Genomic DNA, 26,175 nt, shown 5'->3' with positions numbered 1-26,175 from the left:
ATAAAGGTCAAAGTTCTTACCGCCCTCCCCTTTTCCATTGCAAAAGTGGAGGAACACAAATATACGTTACAAGACTCGTAATGAAATGGTAGATCCAGACTGTTTCAAATCCGATTCTAAGTTTCCACAAAGTTTAGATATGGCTGTAAACAATAGTTTTATGGAGCTAAATTTGATTTTATCTTAATTTGTAGAAAAAGCACCGCAATGAACATGGTAAGTTAAACAACAGTTAATTCTTCTTTGGAAAAACCTTGATTTCATATTATTTTTATGGTTTCAGTAACACGGATGTTTTAGAAATTACCCATAAAATCTTCCGTATTGTTTTACCTTCATGCAAAGCTGAGCTAATTAGCAATTAGATAAGTATTTACGAACTAATTTATTAGCCAATTAACAATTAGACATAGAAACTAATTAAATTCAATTAGAAATTAGGCATCTATTTATCAAACTAATTAGTAAGAATAACTAATTTCCAATTAATTACTTGACTAATTAAGGTAAAAAAGTAACCATAAAACTATAAAAGTGCCCATGGATTTCCTACTTTGGTAATGCAAAGTTTTATGCTTTTAGGCCCTCGAAAAACGGCTGCGGAAGCCGTAAATTATTCTCGAACAAGATTTGCCCGGCTGGGCACAGGTGATACTTTTGCACGGCAACTGTCGAATTACTATTATTACTATTGCAACGACGACCTTCACGTTCCTCCGAAGTCGTCTGCTTCATTTTTTTTTGTTTTATTTATGGTTACAATTTCTCTCACAAGTGGCGCCTTAAGCGCCACTATCTCTTTGTAAAAGATAAAAAACTAAATGTTGGCGGGGATAAAAACCCCCGCCGCCGCCTGCTAAAGGGCAGTAGTTTTTGTAACGCGAACAAGTACGGACGTGTCTTTTGTTTTGCCCAAAATAAATATTGTAATCTAGTTCTATCTCTCTGCGTTATTCTTCCTACAACAATGGACTACTTGGTAATTATAAAGTCATGGTCAATAAGACCTTTAAACGGGTAACCTGGGAATTTCTTTAATTGCTAGTTTTTATTAAATTATCTTTGTGAGCCGTGAAATTAGGCCGCCTTTTCTACGTTTAAATTTTACGGTTACATAAAGTGGCGAGCTTGCCAGGATTCGTTAAGACTATCATTACCAATTGTACTTAACGCGTACTTGTGAACATTACTTGTGCCATTGCTTAAACTAATTAACTGTCGCGTCATGAATCCTGCCGATCCGCATGCTTAACGCGATTAACGCGCAGTTACCGGGATCCTATACTCCCCCGAGGAGGAACACTCCTCCTCCAAGCCTTGGTACTAGTCCTACGCATGGTCAAGGACAAGCGGCAGGAGGAATCCCACCTCCGCCGCCGCTACCGCAAGGTGCAGCGACCAATGTTTTGATCCAAACCATTCAAACACTTGCGACTACGTTAGCAAACATAGGAACTAGACCATCCGCCAAAAATAGGCCAAAACCACCCCCTGACTTAATATTTAGTGGTGTTGAAGGTGAAAGCGCGCCGGAATTCCTTCGGACTTTGACGGAATTCGCTGAATATCACAGCATGACAGACAATGACATTATCGCGCTTCTACCCCAAATATTAAGGGGCCGTGCATTAATCTGGTTTAGAGACTTGAATAGGCCTAATCAGACACTAACGTGGCGTACAGTAAAAGGCGCGTTTAGAGACTATATCTTTTAGGTAAGAGCGGAGGAATCCCTCCGCCTTGAAATAGCGCAGTTTATACAACCCGCCGGTGTGTCTTTTGACGCGTACATCGCGAGTATTACCGCGATGAATCAGAACCTACGCGTTCCGTACACTGACTCCGAACTTGTTGGTATTTGCAAGAGAAATATCCTCCCCGAAATACGCATCCATGTCTTCAACGACAACATAAGGACAATGCGCAGTTTTATAGAGAAGGGCCGCGTAACAGAAGAAATTTTACGAGCGACCCCCTCTAGCTCATTATATCCTAGAGACAGTGCAAAGTCTACCTCGCGTGAATCCAGTGGGAGAAGAAATTCTCCCGCAGCCGCGGTTTTGACTAAACCGCCGGGAGGAGTTGCGACATCAAATGCAAGAAATACCAATAGACCAAAGACTCCTACGCAGGTTAAGCCAGAATGTTATAAGTGCGGACTCTTAGGGCATTATGCAACAACCTGTCCGGACAAACAAGAAGTCGCGCAAAGACAGGCTTCGGAAAACGCGAAAGCGGGAAGGCAAAAAGGGGAACGTCTTCCCGCCGCGCGAAGAAAATAAAGCCCCTTATGGAAATTGGCTCTATGGATGTGCGTCGCTGTGAGGTAAATCCTCCCGTAGCCATAGAAGCTGTATATTCGCATGGGACTTTCGCGACTAGACTAGATTCAGGCGCTGATGCTTGTTTTATCAGCTTATATCAGTGGCGTAATTTAGTCAGAACTTTAAAACCAGACTTAGTCCTTCCGGAAGAAGAAGAGACTCAATGTATAGTGTTAGGCGTTGGACGTTAAACCTTTACAAAGGGACGCGCGCGAATAGACTTCCGCTTTGGACAGTTGAAACTAAAGCAGGAATTTCACGTAGTTCCCTCACTACCAAACAACTTTATTTTGGGAAAAAATTCCCTTTATAAACATCGTGCCGTTTTGTATTTATGTACAAAGACTTGTCAGATTGACGGAACAACGTTTTCATTCGTGCTTAATCTCCCAGGGTTAAAGACTCCGACCCCTCAGATTATAGAGGATATTGATCAAGCTGTCGCGTCGCCTACACTGAGTCCTAAACAGAAGGAAGACTTAAAAACTTTATTATTATGATTTCCAAAACTGTTATCGGAAAAAACGGGTCGAACTAATTTAGTGTACCACGAGATACACACTACCACCGATGTTCCCGTTAGTCAACGCGCGTATCGTGTTAGCGACGAGAAAAAACGGATAATTGAAGATCATCTTCACGAAATGATCCGCGACGGAATCGTGAAACCATCCGTTAGTCCTTACGCGTCGACAGTGGTACTTGTCCACCAAAAATGCGGAAAGATACGTTTCTGCGTCGACTATCGCGCTTTAAATAAAGTTACCGTGAAAGATCCGTATCCGCTTCCGCGAATAGAAGAACTATTAGAAAAAATGGGTGCCCCAAAGTTTATCACAGCACTGGACTTAAAGAGCGGCTACTGGCAGATAGCAGGCAAAAGCAAAGACTGCTTTTATCACGCACGCGGAGAAGTACGAGTTTGAGGTACTTCCGTACGGTCTATGCAATGCGCCGTCGTCGTTTCAACGACTCATCGACGAAGTCTTCAGGGATGGACACCACTTTTCCATCTGTGTCTATCTGGATGACATCGTCATTCCATCCAGTACTTGGGCAGACCATTTACAAGCTTTGGAATATGTCTTTCACCGACTGTCTTAAGAAGGACTTACGCTTCAGACGAAGAAATGTCGCTTTGCGCAAAGCGAAGCGACCGTGTTAGGGCATATAATTAAAGAAACGAGGGATTCATACTGATCCCTCCAAGACTAAGGCGATAATAGACTTTCCCGTCCCCAAGAACGTGAAAGAAATCCAAAGATTTCTGGGCATGGCGGGATGGCACTCACGATTCATCCCGCAGTATTCCAAGATCGTTGTCCCGTTAAATCATCTGAAAAAGAAAGACGTTCCGTTCCAGTGGAAGAAAGAACAGCAGGAAGCGTTCCAGGCCATCAAGGATGCGATCTGTATGGCGCCTCCTTTAGCGGCGTACAACCCTAAGTTGCCGTGTATCCTGACAACGGATGCTAGCGACGCCGGACTTGGAGCTTTCCTGTCGCAAATCCAAGATGACGTCGAGGTACCTATTGCCTATGCCAGTAAACAGCGAAGATATACCACCACGGAAAAGGAATGTCTTGCCATCCATTGGGGAGTTGGAAAGTTCCGGCCATACTTGGAGAACATACCGTTCACTGTGATCACCGATCACAAAGCGCTCCAGTGGTTGTTCACTCTGAAAGAACCAAATTCTCGACTTGTTCGTTGGGCAATGTACTTGCAGACGTATGACTTCAAGATCATACACAAGAAGGGAGTTGAGAACAAGGTTGCGGACGCATTATCAAGAGCGCCTGTCCCTCTATTAGCCATGTCCTTGGAAGACATGACTTCACCGTCCTCGTCAGAAGATTCCAGTCCAGCGGAATCCTCGTCAATGACGGCGACCTCGTCCTCAACCAGTAGCGGATTAGCTCCTCCCGCCAATCATGCATTGTACCACTCTTTCACGCTGGAAGAAGTACGAAAAGCCCAACAAGATGAAGAAGCCACCAATGACATCATAGAGTAACGTTTCTCCCCAAAAAGGGACAGATATTATACAAGAACGAGTTTTGCTTCGCAGTCCTAAAAAAACTGCATTTATACACAATCCGCGACAATTTCAAACCCACAAAGAGCCAGAAACTAGAAATTATTAGATGTATTGCATTCCGCGACGCTTTTTCAAACCCACAAAGGGCCAGAAACTAGAAATTATAATATGTATTGCAATTTGAAATGAAGTTTACTTAGTTTAATCGTTATGAAAAGTTTGGTTGTAATTGCGTAGTTCAAACATTTGTTATGATTAGAATTTTTACATCAAAAACGAGTATAAATGCGGCGTTTCGGAACAAAGAGCTAAATCAGCTACGATAATGACTCTAGTTCGAATTGGAGTTTAAAACTTATACAAGATGTAACAACACACACATGAAAACCTTTTCTGAATGTACGATAAATGTCCGAAATACGACACTGCTTTTAAAGCCACAAATCAGAATGAGGGACCTCATTTTAGGAGTAACAAAGCCACAATTTACTCGAAATAAGTGTTCTAATCTCTTCCACCGTGAAAAATGAAAATGCTAAAAGCTCATTTTGTATTTTATCGCCTTAATTATTTGACAGCGAAATGTTTTTAACGGGAACAGATTCTATATAATTTCATACGTCAGCATCTAGGCGTCCTCCCATTGGATTCAATCCCATTCGACCGAATTCCCAATCGACAGATTTTATCTGAAATATGATTTTAAATCCCGCCGTTTGCGCGGTTTCTGCCTATTGGGATTTTTTAATTAAGAATATTATTGTTACTTATAAGGCTATATAAGTTAATTTAGCGATAGGAACTTTCGTCTCACCGTGGCGCAGTGGAAGAATATCGGACTACCGTGCTACAGTTCTTGGATCGATTCCCCGAAAGAAAAAGTAAACAACGTAATAATAGTTTCATGCAATTGATTATTAATTTCATTTGAACTTAATTGCAGTTACGTTAGACAGTGTGGGAAACTATAAAGTAATAAAAAATACTATTGCAATAATGGCCTTTGAGTATTTGAAATATTTTGCGTAAATTTTATTTAAATTACGGTAATATTTTAGAGCGTTAAGGTTAGGTTAGGTTTGGTTGGGTTAGGTTTGTTTGGGTTGGGTTGGGTTAGGTTATGTTTTGTTAGGTTTGGTTGGGTTAGGTTAGGTTATGATTTGTTAGGTTGGGTTAGGTTAGGTTATGATTTGTTAGGTTGGGTTAGGTAGGGTAAGGTTAGGTTTGGTTAGGTTTGTTTGGGTTTGGTAAGGTTAGGTTTGGTTAGGTTTGTTTGGGTTTGGTAAGTTTAGGTAAGGTTAGGTTTGGTTAGGTTTGGTTAGGTTTGGTTAGGTTAGGTTAGGTTAGGTTAGGTTAGGTTCGGTTGGGTTGTGTTAGGTTGGGTTAGGTAGGGTTAGGTTAGGTTTGGAAGTGGTAGGATAACCGATTTTCCAAAATATTTTTTTTCATTGAGGTCCTTGCATTATAAAAGCGGGCCTTTTCCATTAAATTATTTTTATAAAGATTCTGGAACACTTAACACTACATTTGTTAAGTTCCTTGAATAAAAAATATATGCCTTTTCCAAAATATTGATTGTTTGACGAGTTATTTCAGGTTGGCTTTGATTCGGCTCGGTTACAATAGAGGCATCCTTTTAAACTTGGGATTTGACCATCACAGTATAATTATTTATATAGGATAGTGTATTGATAGACGCAAGCTTAAGAACAAGGGTATTTTCTTTAAAACCAAAAGAGGTATTTTTTAATTCGGTTTTAAAATACGGCGTTAAAAATATATCGTTTAATAGCGATGAAAATTTTAAGATAATAAACCCGCACATTTTGGCTACATGCGATCCAACGGGATTCGGTTCAATGAGACATTCGGTCTAATGGGATTCGGTTCAATGGGCCAGCAGCTAAAATACGTTCAAGTTATTATCTCCAGGTGAACCAACATTTTAATCGACTTAAAACTTCTCAAGAATGTTTTTCTGACTTGGCCATTAGCATTCCAAACTTGCATCCTTCTTCTTTGCGCCCGTGAAGCTGAAGAACGGAAGTTACAAGTTTAACCACAAAGGCTATTCTAGAATATTTAACCAATTTGATTTAATATTTTAATTTCGATCCATATCTGGAATTAAACGAATCTTTGAAATGCTAATGGCCAAGTCAGAAAAACATTCTTGAGAAGTTTTAAGTCGAATAAAATGTTGGTTCACCTGGAGATAATAACTTGGCCGTATTTTAGATCTCACTTCTTTTTACGGCCAAACAACTTGGCATATTTTTACAGAGATGTTTTTGTTGGGAAATATTTACCGTAATGTAATTGCCAGGCGTTCTTCGGGTGAGATATCTTCACGATAATTTGTATCCTGTTTCCTAATTCTATTGTCGATCAGACCCAATAATTCGTCAAAAGACGTGCTACTCATTCGCAAGTAAATGTCAAAGCGCTGTTCCCCCTTCCGATGGTGTGGGATCAGCGTGTGGTATTCTCCATATTTGTGGCGCAGTTTCCACCCAGGTGTGGGGTTGTACTCTAGCCGCTTCATATGTACACTGTCGCGTCGATCGCGATTTTTCCGCCGCCGCCACCACGCTGCGTCACTTTCTTCTTGGTGTGGGGGAACCTTAAACCGCTTTAACTAAAAAATCAACTCTAACAAAATTTATTATTTAGAGTTGATTGGTTTTCTAAACAGGTGTTGTTTAAGTTTCCTTCGTATAAAAGTTACGAATGAAGAACAGAACGGCAAGTAGATAGATAAAGGTAAAATATGGCCTATTCTTTTCTTTTTTAAAGAAGTTGAGCAAACCGTGATTAGAGCCGCGTTCAATAGAGCTCAGTGCTACTGATCGGATTTTTGTTTTTGGATTTTGACGCCACGCTGCTGAGCGCGGAGCCAGCGTGTTGAAACTGTTTATAAGAAATAGTGGAAAGTTTTGGAGTTAGCAAGAAACGCGCTCTTGGGTGGTCAATAAGGGAGAGTTTGTGTGTCATCGACGAGAGCGTTTGACAGCTTAGGAGTCTTGGTGGCGCAAAAGCTTACCTGGGTTAGGCCCCATTCGTGGGGGGCTTTGGAAGAGGGGTTAAAAATTAAAAACAACCCTCTCCTTTGCACCAGCGAAAAGGGGGATTTTGTTAAGAAAAAATCAGTTAGATTCTAAGGATAGGCGAAATAAGTTTTACCTTTTTACACCAGTCAAATAAACCTTATATTTTTGTTTGTTACTCTGTGCGAATGATAATTTCGGGAGTATTTGAAAATTACTTAAATACGAATGATATCCCAACAACATAATGCAACATTTAGTGCCGAAACTCGGGGAAAATAGGAACTTTATATAATTGGACAAGTTAATTTGTAAATAATAGTAAATTAACCGGGAAAAATGGCGTCGACAACGGTCAGGAAACGAGGCAGTTTAAAGGCTTCAATTAGAGGTTAATGAATAAAATGGATGATTGCCTTAATACGGAACCGGTCGACACGAAAAGATTGGAAGTTTGGCTGGAACAACTTATTCAAAAGGAATCTTTACTCCCAGTTTTGAACTTAGAAGTGCAAAATGCAATCACGGACAATAATGATTTCGACGAGGACTATCGAATTTTACTTGAGTATATGGAGGAAATTAGTGAAGCTAAAACATTGGCAAAACAACGTTTACGGGAAGACGCGGCGGGAAAAAGAGGACAGCGCGAGCACATCGGGACATTCGGGCTCAAGCGGTTGCTGCAAAGGAGAAAACGAAAAAGCGGTTTTAGTGAAACTACCAACTGTGACTATTGTGAAATTCAACGGAGACCCAACGCAATGGACTAGGTTTTGGAATCAATTTGATTCAGCAGTGCACTCAAGGGAGGACATAAACAAAATAGATAAGTTCACCTATTTAAATTCATATTTAGAAGGCATGGCTAGTAGAGCAATTAAGGGCATGTCGGCCACCGCATCTAACTACGATGAGGCAATCGACCATTTGAAAAATCGATTTGGATGCCAGGACAAGATCGTAGATAAACATATGAAGAACTTTCTACAATTGGAAAAGGTGACGTCATCTAAGGACATTGTAGCTTTAATAAGAATGCATGACTCGTTATAATTAGAAATTAGAAGTTTAAAGGCGTTAGATGTAGGGCCGGAAACCTACGGAACCTTGTTACGGACAATTTTAAAGGAAAGAATTCCACAAGACATTATTTTGGAATTTGCACGTACGGCTGAAGGAAAGAAAGAGTCGTGGGAGGTGATGGAATTAGTTGAATATTTTGGAGATGATGTGGAAAACCGCGAACGAGCATTCGGGTTTAAAAAGCCTGAACAAACAGCCCTCCGCTTTCGGACAGTCGCGATAACCCTAGTAAAGGTAAGGATGGAAGAAATCACTGGAAAGGAAAAGGACAGACGCCTAGTCGGGTACCAACCGCGTTGTCTCTAGCTACGGTGGTAGAGTGAAGGAACTGTATGTTTTGCGAGGACAGCGGGCATCAGTCAAGCGCGTGCGGGGAAACAACGGTCGAACAAAAGTGTGCTATCCTTAAGAGGAAGGGGAGGTGTTACGTGTGTCTTGGAACGCGTCATAACGCGAAAAACTGTTGGGACAGGACAGAACTTGAAGTTTGTTCTAAATGTAATTTCAAACATCATCCAATTCTATGTTTGAGCAAGGAACAGTCAGCAAACGGTATCGCGACGGGACCGTCGGTAAGCGGACAACCGAATCTTGACGGTAGTAACGGAACGGAAGGCACGGTTACTTGTTCAACGGCAACAAACCCAATGAACATGAGAACTATATATCTCCAATCGGCGCAGGCAACGCTTCGTGGGCCGGAACAGCAACAAGAAAGGCTTCGCTGCCTGTTCGATAGCGCAAGTCATCGAACATTCATCAAGGAAGAAATCTCGCGTCGTTGTAACTTAACAGTTATCGGCGAAGAAATTCTGGAAGTATACAGATTTGAAAGCGATACCCCAGAGAGGGTTAAAAGAAGACTCGTTAGAATCACGCTGGAAAATATTCGAGATCCCAGGAAGAGGATCGAAATAGACGCGCTAGAGTCTCCTAATATCTGTAGCGCTCTCATTGCCATCCAAGAAGGTGACATGGCAGTGGAACTTCGAAAGAGAGGGCTGGAAGTTGCAAACGAACAAGATTCAGGCTTCACAGGCAATGGAGACCTTGGAATAATAATCGGATCAGACCACATGTGGACAATCCTGACAGGGCAGGTCGAACGGTTAGGAGAAAAACTGGTAGCGGTAGAGACTATCTTCGTATGGTCAGTACAGGGACCGAAATCGTCACATTCGTCTGCATTGTCAATTGGAGTAAACAGTGTCTCAGTAATGAAAATTGGGGTCATTGACGCTGAAACCTAACTGAACAAGCAAATTTAAGCTTTATGGGAGTTTGATTCTATTGGGATTAAGGAAGATGGAACGAAATCCCTAACAGAACTAAAGGTTTTGAAAAACTTTGAGAACTTTTAAGAATGACCGATACGAAGTGTGCCTACCATGGAACGAACAAAAGGAAAAGCATGGTGATAACTATAATGTGGCCAAAAGAAGAACTCTGAGACTAGCCAAGAGATTTAGAACAGATCCTGTATTATTTAAGGGATACAGAGACGTCATACGGGAGCAGGAAGAAAAGGGAATAATTGAAGAGGTTAAGGAAGAAGATTATTCGAATAATAACCCAAGGTATTATTTACCCCATCAAGCGGTCATCCGCGAAAACCACGATACGACCAAGTTACGAGTGGTGTACGACGCTTCGTCCCACGAGAATGGGGTGCCTTCGCTCAATGACTGCTTGTCTACTGGAATAAATCTCAATCCAGAGCTACTCGGAATTCTTATTCGGTTTCGAAAATTCAAAACGGCGTTCACGGTGGACATGGAAAAGGGACAGAGACGCGGTTCGCTTTCTGTGGTACGCAAATCCTCAAAGGTTGGATGAGATCAAAACATATCGAATAACCAAAGTACCATTTGGAGCTTCTCCTAGTCCATTCCTGCTTTCGGCTACGATACATCATCACCTTAAGAAGCATGAAGATGAACAGGGCAAACTCTGTCAACTACTGAAGGAAGGAGCGTACGTGGATGACACGATTTCCGGGGCTTCAGGAGATCAGGAAGCGTACGAGATATCAGTAAAGGCAAAAGAATTAATGAAGAAGGCAGGGATGAACCTTCGAAAATGGCGCACAAATTCAATGGCATTGCAGGCTAGGTGGGATCAGGAAGAATCAGAGCCCAAGTCGAACGTCCCGAGTCATTCATTTAAAACGGCAGAGCTCAAGGAGAACCTGAAGGTTCTAGGATTGATGTGGAATCCAGACGACACACTAGTATTCGATTTGCGGTCGCTCCTGGAATTTATTACCACCAAGGAAATAACCAAGAGAAGTGTCCTGAGGTGCGTAGCACGTATCTTCGACCCTATAGGGTTTTTGGCCCCAATCATCGTTCGAATGAAAATACTGTTTCAAGAACTTTGGCAAGGCGGGTTCAAATGGGATGAAACACTAACAGGAGAGTTAGGGAAGAGGTTCGAAGATTGGTGTGCAGAGCTTCCAAGGTTACACATACTCGAAATTCCTCGACATTATTATGGCGGTCTCACTGAAAATGAAATCTAAAGACGTCAAATTCACGTATTCTGTGACGCAAGCGAACGAGTGTATTCAACGGTAATATATCTAAGATACGAGAATTCAAACGAACTCGTGGGCGTCAAATTGCTCCTGTCAAAAACGAGGGTGGCACCCTTGAAAAGGATAACCTTGCCCAGGTTGGAGCTGATGGGCGCAGTCCTAGGAGCTCGGATGCCGAGATATGTCATGAACAATTTGCACGAGGAAATTTCAAGCGTCCACATGTGGACTTACTCGCAAATTGCGCTACATTGGATCAAGGGCAATTCTCTAAAATGGAAACCCTTTGTGGCCAACAGGGTACAGGAAGTCCAGGCAATTACGGAACCAGTTGTCTGGAACCACGTGAAAGGGACTGAGAATCCGGCGGATCTGCCAACAAGGGGCATGAACGTCGAAGAGCTGCTAACAAGCTACATGTGGTGGCGAGGCCCAGAGTGGTTGAAACTTAAAGAAAATCAATGGCCAACCGGAAGGAATAGGGCACCAACGGTCGAAGAGATTGAAACGGAAATGAGACCAAAATATCAGTAAGTGGTTCAAGCAAGCTGCGCTGCATTACCTAAAAACGAATCCATAATAGATCTGGCTCGTTTCAGTAAATTGAGAAGGGCAAAGCGAGTAATGGTATGGATCCTGAGATGGATATGGAATGGAAAAAATCTTGGGAACAAGAAAGTTGGTCCACTTACGGCAGAGGAAATGGATAAGGCCGAAAGGGGTTTGGTTATGCAGGCGCGAGCCGAAGACTTTTCTGAAGAACTGGAAAAATTAAGGAAAGGGCAGGGCGTGGGTACAAGCTCGAAACTTTGGACTTTAAACCCCATCTTAGATATTGATGTGACTATTTGTTTAGGAGGAACACTAAACAAATCGAACTTCAGTAATAGTCAAAAGCATACTTACATTCGATCAGGAAAGAATAGACTTTCAGAACTACTGCTCATGTTTCATCATTCCCGACTAATGCACTCTGGGCTACGAGAAACAATGGGAATCACAGAGGATGCTAAGAAGAGGGCACATCTCCTGACATGTGTAGGATCCACGGTCTACACAACCTTGCGGAGCATACTGAACCCAATCAAACCATCCGCAAAAAGCTACAAGGACATCGTCGACACTCTCACCAAGTTCTATAACCCTGTTCCATTGGATATGGCCGAAAGAGTAAAGTTTTACAACCGGTCACGTCACCCTGGAGAATCAATCGCCAACTACATCGCCGAACTCCGGAAGATGAGCGAATTCTGCAAATTCACGGACCTGGAGAGCATGAACAGAGATCGCCTCATTTTCGGTATCAACAATCAACAAATTTACGATCACTTAATCACCATTAAGGACGTCACCTTGGAAACTGCTACAACCATGGCTCTCACCATGGAAACGGCAGCAAGAAACTCCAAAGAACTGAAACTCATCTCCAACGGAACCAGTTCGAACGTAATCAACGCCATACACAACGGCAAGCGTAACCACAGATCTAGGTCATCGAACAGGAAACCACATGTAGTCACGTTTTAATGACCTGTCTTGCCTGATTACACAACCTAACCAAGGCAACACACAAACATAACAACTTGCTTCCATCTGTCGTGCGACATGCTCTTGTCCCTTTATTCACTGACGACACTAAGTTATCCAATCGCATTCGTAATATGGCTGATTGTCACCTCTTACGAGACGATTTGGAAGCTGTTGCGAATTGGGCACTTGAACATGATATGCGGTTCAATGCCAATAAGTGTGCGGTTCTTCATCTTGGTCGTCATAACCCGAACAACGTATACCTCATTTATGGTACCCCGATTCGTTCGCTAGCGACGGAAGAGGATCTCGGGGTTCTTTTTGACACTAAGTTGAAATTTTCAAGCCAATCCAACAAAGTCTGTAAGCGTCTCAAATCCACCACTGGATTGGTTTGGCGAAATTTTCACCATCGATCGGAGAAACCTATTCGTGGGTTGTATAACTCTCTAGTTCTACCGATAATCGACGAAGCATCGCCGATATGGGCGCCATCTCTCTTAGGTGATGCCAAGATGATGCAAAAGGCTCAAAATGCTTTTTCGAAGCTTCCGCAACGCCTATCAAGACTTCCTGCACCCGATCGTCTTTAAGACATCGCGTTAACAACATTTGCCTCTTACACGACTTTTTCCACGGCCGCCTCGATTTAGAAACTAGTGACTTTTTCACAAAATCCGCCACCATCACCCGTGGTCACGCCCTTAAATTAGTCAAGCCTCTTGTAAAATCTAATTTTCGCCTAAATCATGCCACTTTCACTGCAATTCATGACTGGAAAAATCTACCATCTAATTTAATTCAAATTGAAAATCGTCATACTGTTGAATCCGGCGATCCACAACAAGCCTGGTCGTTTAGACTTAAATAATAATTGAATTAATGGTTTTCCCAGGACCTTTTTTCCCATAGAAGCATAAGCTATGGGTTTTTTTATGGTCCGAATTTAGCTTAGTTTAGATACAGTTTAGTTAAGATTTGGTTAAGGTTTATTTATAGTGATACTTATGTTTGATATGTTTTATATGTAAAGACTTAAGAATAACATTGTACACTAAACAAAAATAAGAACTGTCGTATAGCACGGCTTGTAATTGCTAAGAAATACTGTACTATTGTAAAGGCTATAGTAATACATTTGAAGGGTTCGACGGATGGTTTTTGTTACTAGGATGTTAAAAGGCCCTCTTGCCCTGTAAAGTCATAAAACTTAGGGATGACGAATTTTGGGGAGCGCTTGGTAACAATAATAGGGGTAAAAACTTGAACTTTGTGTAAAACCTAGCAAAAAGCAAAGCATGAGTAGATCGCTTTGGAATCTTGGTGAAGAAGGAGCGATTGTTACCATCGGACAATGTAGAACGCAAACCGACTCTGCCGAGAGAGGTTGTAAAAGAAAGTCTTAGAAACTTTAGATAAACAGACGTGTTTTTAAGGAAAATTAATGTAAAGAAATGTTGATTTGAGTATGATTTAATAAGAAAATATAGTAATTAAAGAAATTATTGATGATTGCATTTGGAGCTTTATCGTTATTAAAATAATGACACACAAATAAGTTAGGGATTTAGATCGGTGTTTCAGTCCGCCGATGTGATATCAGGAGGGTATCACAAGCTCTTATGTTGGGATGGAAGTCGCAACATAAAATTCAGCCTTTTAGACATATTACACCAGTCAAATAGGATTCAATTGCAAAGTGATATCGTAAATCAGTGCAGCAGTGGCAGTAGAATAAATACATTTGTTTGCCAGTTTCCAAGGTCGAAGGAAACTGGTGATGATAGGTTACGCCTTGCAAATCTTCAGCAAACACAGTTACCAAGTTATGATGAAATAACTCAACAAGTAATGAAGGCACAAGAAGAAGCGTTAAGTGATGCATTGAATTTGACACTTTAAGCATATTTGACTGTCAGCTGCCATCGCCTAAAGGACACAATATTAGAGGACCAATTTGAGCAAGATTTGGAAGTTACAGATGATGAAGGTGATTTTGAAGAGAAAATAGAACAAGGTCTGAATGAGATACAAGCCTAGAATGACGATTGTAAAGATGATATTGAAGAAGACCTTACATTAATGTATTCTATGGGAGGTTCGAACTTAAAAGATTATTCTTATGAATATAAGTAAGCATGGGCGAATACCAGTTTTTGACTGTCGAGACGAATATCGAATAGTGAAAAATTTTCTTATCGAATACCGAGACGAATAGTTGTTTGGGAACCGAATATCGAATAATTAGGCTTAACTTAAAATTGCCCTTATCGAATAGTTATCGAATAGTCAGAAATAGAAGGATAAATTAAAATGCGATAGTTATTGATGCATTAAATCATGTTTGACACTGTTAATAGACATAATGGCTGAAGCGAGAAGAGTAGAAGGGTATGCCTTTGAACCAGAATATACTGAGGCTGAAATTCTACAACGCAGGGCTGCTGCTGCCGAAAGGAATGCTGATGTAAATCAACCGAACATCGACATTATACAGTTAACTGAAAACTGCTCCTGTGATGGAGGCTGTACAAATATTGCTTTAGAAACTGAAGATACTTTGGGAGAAGAAATACAAAAATATATATGTACCGCTGATACTCTAACACTAATTTATCTTTTAATAAGGGTCGAACCTGGTCTCATTAGTTTTTAATTTTAATTTAATCAAAAGCTTTTTAAGCACAATGCGAACGTACTATAGCTTTACCCATTTAATTTAATATTTACCCTAGACAACTTAATTAATAATCTTTAGATAAAAGTATTTAATTTTAATTTTAGTATAAAGTAGTAAAGATTAGAAATATGTTCCATATATTACTACATACTAGGTTATTAAGTAAATATATATCCTTACACCTTCATTGAAATTATAGCAATATTATATTACAAGATGATTGAGCACATATACAGGCCTGTACCCTTGGGTACTCTTTAAAAAATAAGAATTATAATGGTTACGATGCATTTTGGTACAAATATTGTGGTCGTTATTAAAATATCGCTAACATTGGGTTGACTAAAAATATAATTTTTCATAAGTGATGTACGATTATAGTTAAAATACGTTAATAATACTATAAATGATGCTTTAAATATTAATCAAAAGACTGATTCAGCTATCGAAATGTACACAAGTAACTCATGTGGAAAAAAACCAATGATGCTAATTAATATAACCGTAGGGGGTAAATTATATTCTGGTAGAATTCTAACTTTATTCTGAGAGAGCGGTTGCTCTCTTAGATAAGACCTCATACTGCGTTTAATGTATAAGGGTGGTTTTTTGATTCGATGTAACTTTTTTCCTATCATGGTTACTGCTTTGAAAAAATTCCACTGAACTAAAATTCGGACCCTTAATATGTGGTTAAAATTTCAAAGAGATCCCTCCATTAGTTTTTATTATAGAAAATAAAGTTGCTAAGGGTGGTTTTCATTTCAATAAAAACATTCAGACATTTTGGCAAAAAAAAGGGAAATTTTCCCATAGGAATAACATGGGAAATGTTTGCTGTGATAGCCAAATGGTCTCGACCATTTTTTGAAGACTGTTTATTCGATAGGTCTGAAAATGGTTTTAAATGAAAGGTTGAACATTAAACTGGTGCCTTTCGAAGTTTTTTTGAAAACAATTAATATTAAGTATTACTTTTTGTACTTTTAAGCACATACTTAAACTTACGACCTTTTATTCTGTTGGACTTACGTGGTATAATCCTAGCAAAAATCATAGAGAAACGTACTGTTGGACTTACGCTGTTTTACCGCTAATAGAGCGAAGTTTTTTGTTTACTAAATGCGTCGTCCACTCTGTTTATGGGCGAGCTTAAGGCGAATTTTTTCACTTTTCATCTAAAAGAAGGGGTTAATTAGTCCCAATTTTATTTTATTCTCGTAAGTTAAACTTCATTATAATTTAATACAAAAGAATTTAAAGTTAAGATTTAGCCGATAATTTTTAAATTCACTGATTTCACTAAGCCTCGGTGAAAAGTTCAAGACAGGCTGATTGTACTATTGCAGACTAGAGACCAATTGGCCGTGTTGCGTTCGTTTTAAGGTGTTTCACCTGGTGCCATTGGCCAACGATAGCCGCTAATTAGGTAATTTGTTTAAATTAAATCAATTTTTGTTGTTTATAGTAGATCAATGCAAACTACGCACAAGGGTTCGTTCCCTAGTTTCTCGACTGGTGCCGTCAGGCAACGGTTACCGCTACGAAGATACGTTTTTTACTGGTAAAATAAATGATAGATTCAATAACACTATCACTAAACCCTGTCACCAAATCAACCAATATTTTTAATTCAGGTCCTTCCAATCATTTGTACTAGGTAACAATTCAATTATTAATTATTTGGGCTCATTCTAACGTTACCTAAGAAAACAATAAACAATGGCCAGATTACCAACGATAAACGCTACAGAGATTAAATCTGGTGCATGCGGTCAACGGTAACCACTGCGCAGATCATTTTGTTTGTTTAAATTAGTGGTAAAATAAATGATAGATTAAATCACACGATCACTAAACGCTGCTGACAAACCAGTTTTTTATCCCGGCTCTTGCAATCATTTTTATTAGGTAACAGTTACGTTTTTAATTACTATTTATAACCGCTATTTAGAATAAACCTTTTTGTTTAAATTAGATACATTTTTGATGTGTAAAGTAGATTAATTCAAACTACGCAGAAGGGTTCATTCCCTTGTTTCTAGACAAGGGTTACCGCTACGAAGAGACGTTTTTGCTGGCAAAATAAATGATAGATTCAATCACACTATCACTAATTCCTGTCATAAAATCAATATTTTTAATTCAGCCTCTTCCAAGCGCGAAATTACAAATTAAAGGGATGTACAGTGTGTTAATTAGTTAATATAAATTTTGGATAAATATGTTACACACTATCATTAGTAATTTCTGAAGAGAGGAAAAACGGTTGAAATTAATATTTTTTAAATTTAAAAAGCAAATTTGGCTCAGAAAAAAACCCAGCGCCAGAAGCCTGTCTTATAAAATTTTCACAAGATGATTCGTTCAAGAATGTCTAGAATTAAGTCGCATAGAAGTAATAAATATTTCACCTAAGTCAACTGACTTGGCCAGGCAGGGCATAGCACCACTCGATCCATGCTCACGGACAATGCTCTGCATCTTGCGTAGTGTTACGCGTGATCTAGTGGGCTATGGGCAGGGTAAACAAATACGGGGCTGCCAGGCTGTCTCTTACACAATAATGATACAGGGCAAATGACCAGTTTAAAAATAAAACCACGGGACCACTAAGAAAATGCTAGGGTAACCAGAGTCCAGACATTAACTCAAAAAGTTTAATTGTCCAATTCCCAAGTTTAGCAGACGACGTGGTCAAATATTATTATATAGCGCGAGCAGCTTGCGTCCATGAGCGCGGATCGAGTGGGCTATGCTTGCAGGAAGAAACTTTGTCTCAGTTACACCAAAGAGAATATAGGGGAGGAGTTGAAGATCCCCCGCTCCACAAGGCTAAATTACATTGTTGCCCCTAAATTATACTAGTGGTACGAGGGAGTTTCCGGCTCAGTCGCGCCACCTACGATACCGTTAAATGTCTCAAACGGAAATGCCTCAAAGAAAAAGAGCAACAAGATTTTCCCCTCTTTCCACTCCTTCCCTATATTCTCTTTGGTTACACCTTGTGTTGGAAACCCCCATACCTATAGCGTTGCCTGTGTACCCCCACCTACGGCACCGTAGTCCTCCCAGCATCCTCAGCGGTTAGGTAGGGTCGTACACTCGTACTGGATGAAATTGTAAAGGGCGCCCCCTCTATCTTAAAATTAGAAGCTAGCTCTCTTACAAATAAAATGGCGCTACGCGGCAGCACTTAGCAATCGCCTACCGAAGGGTGGGGGCGTGCGCGAGGTACATTGGGAGAGACACGGTGCCGTAGGTCGCCCATCATCATTTGCAATCCATCTCAATTCCCTTATCCCTGGTTACACTGCTACAACGAAAACCAAATACCAGCAACATAAGTCCAAGCCAATCATCTGAAAGACTCAAAACGATGACTCTGATTCTTCTGAATTTGAAATATCAGTAGAAATGATTCTAGATAATCCTCAGAGTTATTTTAAATATTTTAATGCTCAAAGCCAGGGGATAAGGAAAGGCCAAAATAATTTTATTATGAAAATTTGATGTTTTCAGTGATAAATTAATCTCATTGGTGATAACTGATTAACTGGTACCTGAAAGCATTAGTAACTAACTAGCAATATTAGGTCCCTTATGCTTACGCTCCCCTATATTTATGTTTGTGCTTAGTGCAGATTTTAAAAATGCAACAGTTTCTTAACAATCTTAATTAAAATGAAGACTGAAGGAACAGATATTAATAAAAAATGTCTTCGTGGACAAAGACTAGAAAAAGTAAATGATAAGAGAACAAAATGGAATGACCGAAGTAACAGATATTAAACTTTTTCTTTAAAGACATGATTATAAAACATCAGTTATTTGAAAAAAAATGCTTATCTTCGTTTTTTTCACCAAAATTACATTTGCCCAAAAATTTTGTATCATTAAATTTTCCATTCTTTTCAAAATGGTTCGTGTCAAAGATTTACTATATAACAGAAACATGCGACATCGTTTATATTTACAGCTAGATTTCCAGTGTAGACCATGATAGAAACAGTTCCTCGTTAGTGATATTTAAAAGGATTGCAGCTTTTAATTTGAACTACAATGCGTTTTAATACTGGAAACTAAGCCCAATAGTGAAATAAATACGCAGCCCACCATTTGTCGGTGTCCATTTACGTGTTTCGTGTTATACGTTTGCTCTACAATGTGTTCCTCATAGCGAGTTGAAGTCATACCAAACTAATTCAATCACAACTTTTAAAACAGTTCTCACGCACTCAATAATATACCAAAGGTTTTTTGTTAATAATGTCTTTTATCCAGATTTTAATGATTCATTTATAAAACATTTTAAATCATCGACCCAAAAAATGGGACCCAAATTGAATCGTGGTCGAATAAATGCAGGCGCAAAACCAAAGCACCCTAAAGCGACGTTTAAAATGTCAATCATGATGAAAGATAAAATTTCTTCCTTCGGTTGAATTTAGTCGTTTTAAACAACGTTTTGCCTTATAGTTCGAAAAGAGAAACCTTTAAAAATAACCTATATCCATACTCGGATATTTATTCTAATCCTTTTCATTCGAAAACTGTTAATACCACAAAGGATATATAGAATGAATAATCTGTCTTTCGAAAACAATGCAAATATAATTTTGGTGAAAAAAACGAAGATAAGTATTTTTTTTTCAAATAATTGATGTTTTATAATCATGTCTTTAAAGAAAAAGTTTCATATCTGTTGCTTCGGTCATTCCATTTTGTTTTCTTATCATTTACTTTTTCAAGTCTTTGTCCACGAAGACATTTTTTATTAATTTTAAGTGGGGCAATATCTTGGATTTCTAATTGGACTTTATTTAGGATAGTTTCAATACGGGTTTGGTTATTTTCTATTTGGTCAACTTTCTTTTGGGTATTGGATAAGTCAGTACGAATTGATTTTAGATCGCATTGCATGTCATCTAATTTGCCAGAGATGGTTTTAAGTTCATTAAAAATTACGCTTGTGTCATCATTGGGCATTTTCGGGTGTGGACTTGAGTTAGAGTTAGTTTTCTGGCGGGTTCTCATGTATGCTTATCAGAAATACTGTGCGCGGCCGGGCAGAGTTCGCTTAAACTACAGTAAGAGGAAAAAAGGTAATACAGAAGTTTTGAGATTATTATTTCATAGACCATTCGTCGTCGGATGTCTGGCATGTTGCTCTGCAAAGTAAAATATGTTATTAACTTAATATTTAAATTTGGTAGATAAAACTTTAATATTTACTTGTGTAAAAGTTATTTTAGCATTTCGGGTAATATATTCCGCAAATATGCAAGTAAACATTACGCAATCACCGTCATTGATCTGTTGTGGAATATTCTAGAAATAACAGGGAGTTGATCAACATTAATTGCAAAGTTAAATAACAATAAATATATAAAAATAATAAAATAATGTAATACTTTAACTGTTTCTAGTTTCCAATCATTCATATCAAATTCAATTTTGCGTTTATCCCTGCTTTCCTTTGCCAAATAATCCTTTAACGAGTTCAAACACGCATTATTACTTCCTCCTATAGAGTCATAGTATTGGATTTTTTGGTGACGAAAATCGATCACCTAAAATAAAAATGAAAGACAGTGCAAAGTCTATCTCGCGTGAATCCAGTGGGAGAAGAAATTCTCCCACCGCCGCGGTTTTTACTAAACCGCCGGGGAGAGGGGCAAAATCAAAGGTTGCGACACCTAAATCAAGAAATAACAACAGACCAAAGACTCCTACACAGTTTAAGCTAGAGCAAAACGACTTAAGTCGTGTAGAGTGCTATAAATGCGGACTCTTAGGGCATTATGCCACAACCTGTCCGGACAAACAAGAAGTCGCACAAAGACAGGCTTCGGAAAACGCGAAAGCGGGAAGACAAAAAGGGGATCGTCTTCCCGTCGCGCGAAGAAAGTAAAGCCCCCTATGGAAGTCGGCTCTATGGATGTGCGTCGCTGTGAGATTGATCCTCCCGTAGCCATAGAAGCCGTGTATTCGCTTGGGACTTTCGCGACTAGACTAGATTCAGGCGCTGATGCGTGTTTTATCAGCTTATATCAGTGGCGTAATTTAGTCAGAACTTTGAAACCAGACTTAGTACTTCCGGAAGAAGAAGAGACTCAATGTATAGTGTTAGGCGATGGACGTTATACCTTCACAAAGGGACGCGCGCGAATAGACTTCCGCTTAGGACAGTTGAAACTAAAGCAGGAGTTTCACGTAGTTCCCTCACTGCCAAACGATTTTATTTTGGGGGAAAATTTCCTGTATAAACATCGTGCCATTTTGGACTTTGGTATAAAAACTTGTGAGATTGACGGAACAAGGTTTCCATTCGTGCTTAATCTCCCTGGGTTAAAGACACCGACCCCTCAAATTATAGAGGATATTGAACAAGCTGTCGCGTCGCCTACACTTAGTCCCAAACAGAAGGAAGACTTAAAAACTTTATTATTACGATTTCCAAAACTATTTTCGGAAAAAGCGGGTCGACCTAACTTAGTATATCACGAGATTCACACTACCACCGATGTTCCCGTTAGTCAACGCGCGTATCGTATTAGCGACGAGAAAAAACGGATAATTGAAGATCATCTTCACGAAATGATCCGCGACGGTATCGTGAAGCCATCCGTTAGTCCTTACGCGTCGCCAGTAATACTTGTCCACCAGAAATGCGGAAAGATACGTTTCTGCGTCGACTATCGCGCGTTAAATAAAGTGACCGTGAAAGATCCATATCCGCTTCCCAGAATAGAAGAACTATTAGGAAATATTTGTGCCCAAAGTTCATCACAGCACTAGACTTAAAGAGCGGCTATTGGCAGATAGATCTCCATCCGCAAGCGAAAGCGAAGACCGCTTTTATCACGCACGCGGGGAAGTACGAGTTCGAAGTACTTCCGTTCGGTCTATGCAATGCGCCGTCGTCGTTTCAACGACTTATCGATGAAGTCTTCAGGGATGGACATCACTTTTCCATCTGTGTCTATCTGGATGACACCGTCATTCCATCCAGTACTTGGGCTGACCATTTGCAAGCCTTGGAATATGTCTTTCACCGACTGTCTGAAGCGGGACTTACGCTTCAGACGAAGAAATGTCGCTTTGCGCAAAGCGAAGCGACCGTGTTAGGGCATATAGTAAATGAACGAGAGATTCACATTGATCCCTCCAAGACTAGGGCTATAGTAGACTTTCCCGTCCCAAAGAACGTGAAAGAAATCCAAAGATTTCTGGGCATGGCGAGATTGCACTCACGATTCATCCCGCAGTATTCCAAGATCGTTGCCCCGTTAAATCACCTCAAGAAGAAAGACGTTCCGTTCCAGTGGAAGAAAGAACAGCAGGAAGCGTTCCAGGCCATCAAGGATGCGATCTGCATGGCGCCTCCTTTAGCGGCTTACAACCCTAAGTTGCCGTGTATCCTGACAACGGATGCTAGCGACGCCGGACTTGGAGCTTTCCTGTCACAAATCCAAAATGACGTTAAGGTACCTATTGCCTATGCCAGTAAACAGCTGACCGACGTCCAGAGAAGATATACCACTACGGAAAAGGAATGTCTTGCCATCTATTGGGGAGTTGGAAAGTTCCGGCCATACTTGGAGAATATCCCGTTCACCGTGATCACGGATCACAAGGCACTAAAGTGGTTATTCACCTTGAAAGAACCAAATTCTTGACTTGTTCGTTGGACAATGTACTTGCAAACGTATGACTTTAAGATCATACACAAGAAGGAAGTTGAGAACAAGGTTGCGGACGCATTATCAAGAGCGCCTGTCTCTCTATTAGCCATGTCTTTGGACGACATGACTTCACCGTCCTCGTCAGAAGATTACAGTCCAGCGGAATCCTCTTCAATGACGTCGACTACGTCCTCAACCAGCAGCGGATTAGCTCCTCTCGCCAATCACGCATTGTACCACTCTTTCTCACTAGAAGTACGAAAGGCCCAACAAGATGAACAAGCCACCCATGACATCATAGTCTAGTTATCAGGAGATAATCCTCAACGACATCGGTACTACGAACTGAAGAACGATGTCTTGTATCGAAAGGCCTATGGTAGTCAACCAGCGAAAATGTATTTGCCACAGCGGTTCCTACGGGACGCCATCCGCTTATTTCACGACCACCCTCTATCTGGACATCGAGGTCGAGATCGTACCTTCGATAAGGTTCGGGCCAGATACTGGTGGCCATCATTCCGGCAGGACGTTACCGAGTACGTCCGCGGATGTCCTTTGTGTCAAATGCACAAGGCCCGCAATAGAAAACGTCCAGCACTCATGCAGCCTACGGCCATTACAGAGCCATTTGATTTTGATGAGACCTCTACCAAGAAGCCGTCACCATCACAAATACTACCTGGTATTTACGGACTATGCCACTAAACTTGTCGAACTGTACCCGATGAAGAACATCACCGCCAGAACATGTGCGAAGAAACTCGTCTCCGTGATAGTTTGCTACGGATGTCCGAAAGCCATCGTAAGCGACAACGGGACACAATTTGTTTCTCAACTTTGGAAGGACATTCTCAAGATGTTCAAAGTCAAACCACGATACATCACTCCGTATCAATCTCAGAGAAACATCGTGGTGCGCACAAACAGAGTTCTGGGAGAAATCATTTCGACGTTCGTTGGTCGAGATCACCGAAGATGGGACGAGAACTTACCATTTATTCAATTCGCCATCAACTCGACTACACATACCCAGGGTTGGCAGGATTTTGCCAGGGGTGGAAAAAACCGCGGTTTTTATCTGGTAGAATCTGGGTGGCAAAATCTAGTTTTTTCCGCGGTTTTTTACACTTGCTAATGTTTTTTCTGTTTTAGTTAAATTATTCGTTACTATTGGTCGAAATTGAAAAGGATAGCCATCTCATAATATGTTCTATTGTCGGTTCTTTTTTTGTACTAAAATTATTCCAAGAAATGAAAAATACCACATTCCCAATAGACCCAACCAATTTTTCTAACGGCTCTGATCTCGTTCGCGGGTTTTGATTCTGGAAAGAGATAGCCCGATTGGCTTGATTTTGCCATGCGCAGAACCAGTTTTACCCCATGAGTCAGACTCTAATCCAATCAGAAAAATAAGAGATTTATTTTCGTCACTCAACGACAGATGGTACTACAGCCAACTTCGTTAGTCACGTGATCCTATCCCTAAAATTCGCTAAAAGCATAGCCAGTCTAGAGTCTACAAGGCCCCTTTTTTCCACAACCCCTTCTTTAAAATCAATGAATAGACCACCCAAAAATCCGAAATTATTGTGAAAATTATTCGAAAGGAAGCGTTAGAATCACATTTTACACCACGCGATCACACGTGTATAATCTGACTAGTTTTCAAAACCAACCAAATTGAAAAGAGGAGGAAGGAAATTGGACGCAATTTGGAATGATTTTGATAGAATCCATATTGATTGCAAAGTCAAAGCAAAATGTAAAAAATGCGGATACATTTTAAGTAATAAGGCGGACAGGATGAAAAATCATTTATCGAAGCTCTGCTCAAAAGAGTCAAAACGGAATGAACTCTAGGCTCAAGATAAACCCAATGATGACGTCGTCATGGTAAATAATGCTAGTCAAAACGGAATGAACTCTAGGCTCAAGATAAACCCAATGATGACGTCGTCATGGTAAATAATGCAAGTGAAGAAGACCAAGGCAATGCGGATTCAGCACACTTAACTGGAGAAAAACGAAAACGCGTAATTTCGTATTAGATAACTATGTGGTTACTACAAACCTTTCGCAAAAAGAACAATTGGATAAATTAGTGTCTGAATTTTTTTATTCGTCAAATATACCCTTTTCTGTTGTGGAAAATATTAACTTTGTGAAAATGGTTAACGCTTTACGTCCTGGATATGTTCCACCAAACCGAAAAGCCTTAGCTGGCAAACTGTTAGATGATTCCTATCAGAAAATGCAAGAAGAAATGAAATACGCCATTAAAGGGAAAGAAGGAACCTTGATGGTGGACGGATGGAGCAACGTTCATAATGATCCAATTACTGTGGCCTGCATTCAAGTTGAAGGTAAACCATACTTCATGGAATCTCTTGACGCCGTTTCAAAGAAAAAGGACGCAAACTACATGACTGCCTTTTCTCAAGGTGCAATTAAAAAGGTTAAAGAAGACTATAGTTGTGATATTAGAACTGTAGTAAGTGATAATGAAGCTACAATGGCTAAAATGAGAAGACAGTTGGAAATGTCGGATGATCACTAAATTACGTATGGTTGCGCTTCTCACTGGCTTAATCTACTTGGACAGGATTTAACCCCTTCAGCTTTAATGAAACATATCGTTGAGATCCACGTTCATGCTGCAAATGGATGGCTCAGAGAATGTTTAGGCCATGTGAAACCCCAGCTTCCGTGTGACACTAGATGGAATAGTCAGGTTGACACAATAGAATGCTATTTAAAAAACCACTTTCACTATTTAAGCATAGAAAATGAGCATTTTGACGTAATGGATAAGTCTGTTGTTAGAAAAATAAGAGATTTCAATTTGCAAAGGCAACTTAAAGACCTTCTAAGTCAGCTTAAACCAATAGCAATAGCATTAGACACTCTACAAGGATATGAAGCAACTATTGCAGACACCTGCCATATTTTCCTTGGACTTTTGTTAAATGAACATCTTGCTCATAAGAAGGAGACTGTGATGAAGAGGTTTCGAAATGCCATTAAAGCCCCACATATATTAGCATATCTCCTTCATCCAAAACATAATGGTGAACTATTAGATGATGATCAGAAGGACGAAGCCCGAAGATGGACCAGAAGCATTGATGAAAACTTCATACAATATGTCATACCTTACGAAGCAAAGGATCAACCTTTTCCATCTTCCTATTTCACTACAAGTACCATTCAAAATATGAAACCAAATGTCTGGTGAGA

At 40.0% G+C, this 26,175-nt stretch overlaps 3 protein-coding genes across 3 annotated transcripts; 2 read left to right on the top strand and 1 right to left on the bottom strand.

Annotated features, from left to right (window-relative positions):
* The first annotated feature begins 8,276 nt into the window (after positions 1–8,276).
* LOC149583995 (uncharacterized) lies at positions 8,277–11,568 on the top strand. Its single transcript, XM_089863970.1, has 6 exons — positions 8,277–8,414; positions 8,544–8,782; positions 8,848–9,622; positions 9,861–10,166; positions 10,216–10,796; positions 11,085–11,568. Exons 1-6 carry the CDS (start codon positions 8,277–8,279, stop codon positions 11,566–11,568), a joined length of 2,523 nt encoding a protein of 840 aa, XP_089720096.1.
* A 1,127-nt stretch (positions 11,569–12,695) lies between these two features.
* On the top strand, positions 12,696–13,157 carry LOC149583994 (uncharacterized). The gene has a single exon (XM_089863969.1). The coding sequence runs from the start codon at positions 12,696–12,698 to the stop codon at positions 13,155–13,157; it is 462 nt and encodes a 153-aa protein (XP_089720095.1).
* Positions 13,158–20,277: 7,120 nt separating this feature from the next.
* On the bottom strand, positions 20,278–24,297 carry LOC149583993 (sentrin-specific protease 1-like). The gene is made up of 5 exons (XM_089863968.1): positions 24,198–24,297; positions 20,888–20,943; positions 20,659–20,817; positions 20,480–20,575; positions 20,278–20,415 (listed from the first exon to the last, which is right to left on the bottom strand). The coding sequence occupies exons 1-5, from the start codon at positions 24,295–24,297 to the stop codon at positions 20,278–20,280; spliced, it is 549 nt and encodes a 182-aa protein (XP_089720094.1).
* Positions 24,298–26,175: the final 1,878 nt, after the last annotated feature.

The sequence above is a fragment of the Phalangium opilio genome, unplaced genomic scaffold, assembly GCF_054372755.1.
Source record: "Phalangium opilio isolate 3A_F unplaced genomic scaffold, DU_Popi_V2 ptg001304l_1, whole genome shotgun sequence".
Lineage (NCBI taxonomy): Eukaryota > Metazoa > Arthropoda > Arachnida > Opiliones > Phalangiidae > Phalangium > Phalangium opilio.
This window is presented reverse-complemented; position numbering and strand designations above follow the sequence as displayed.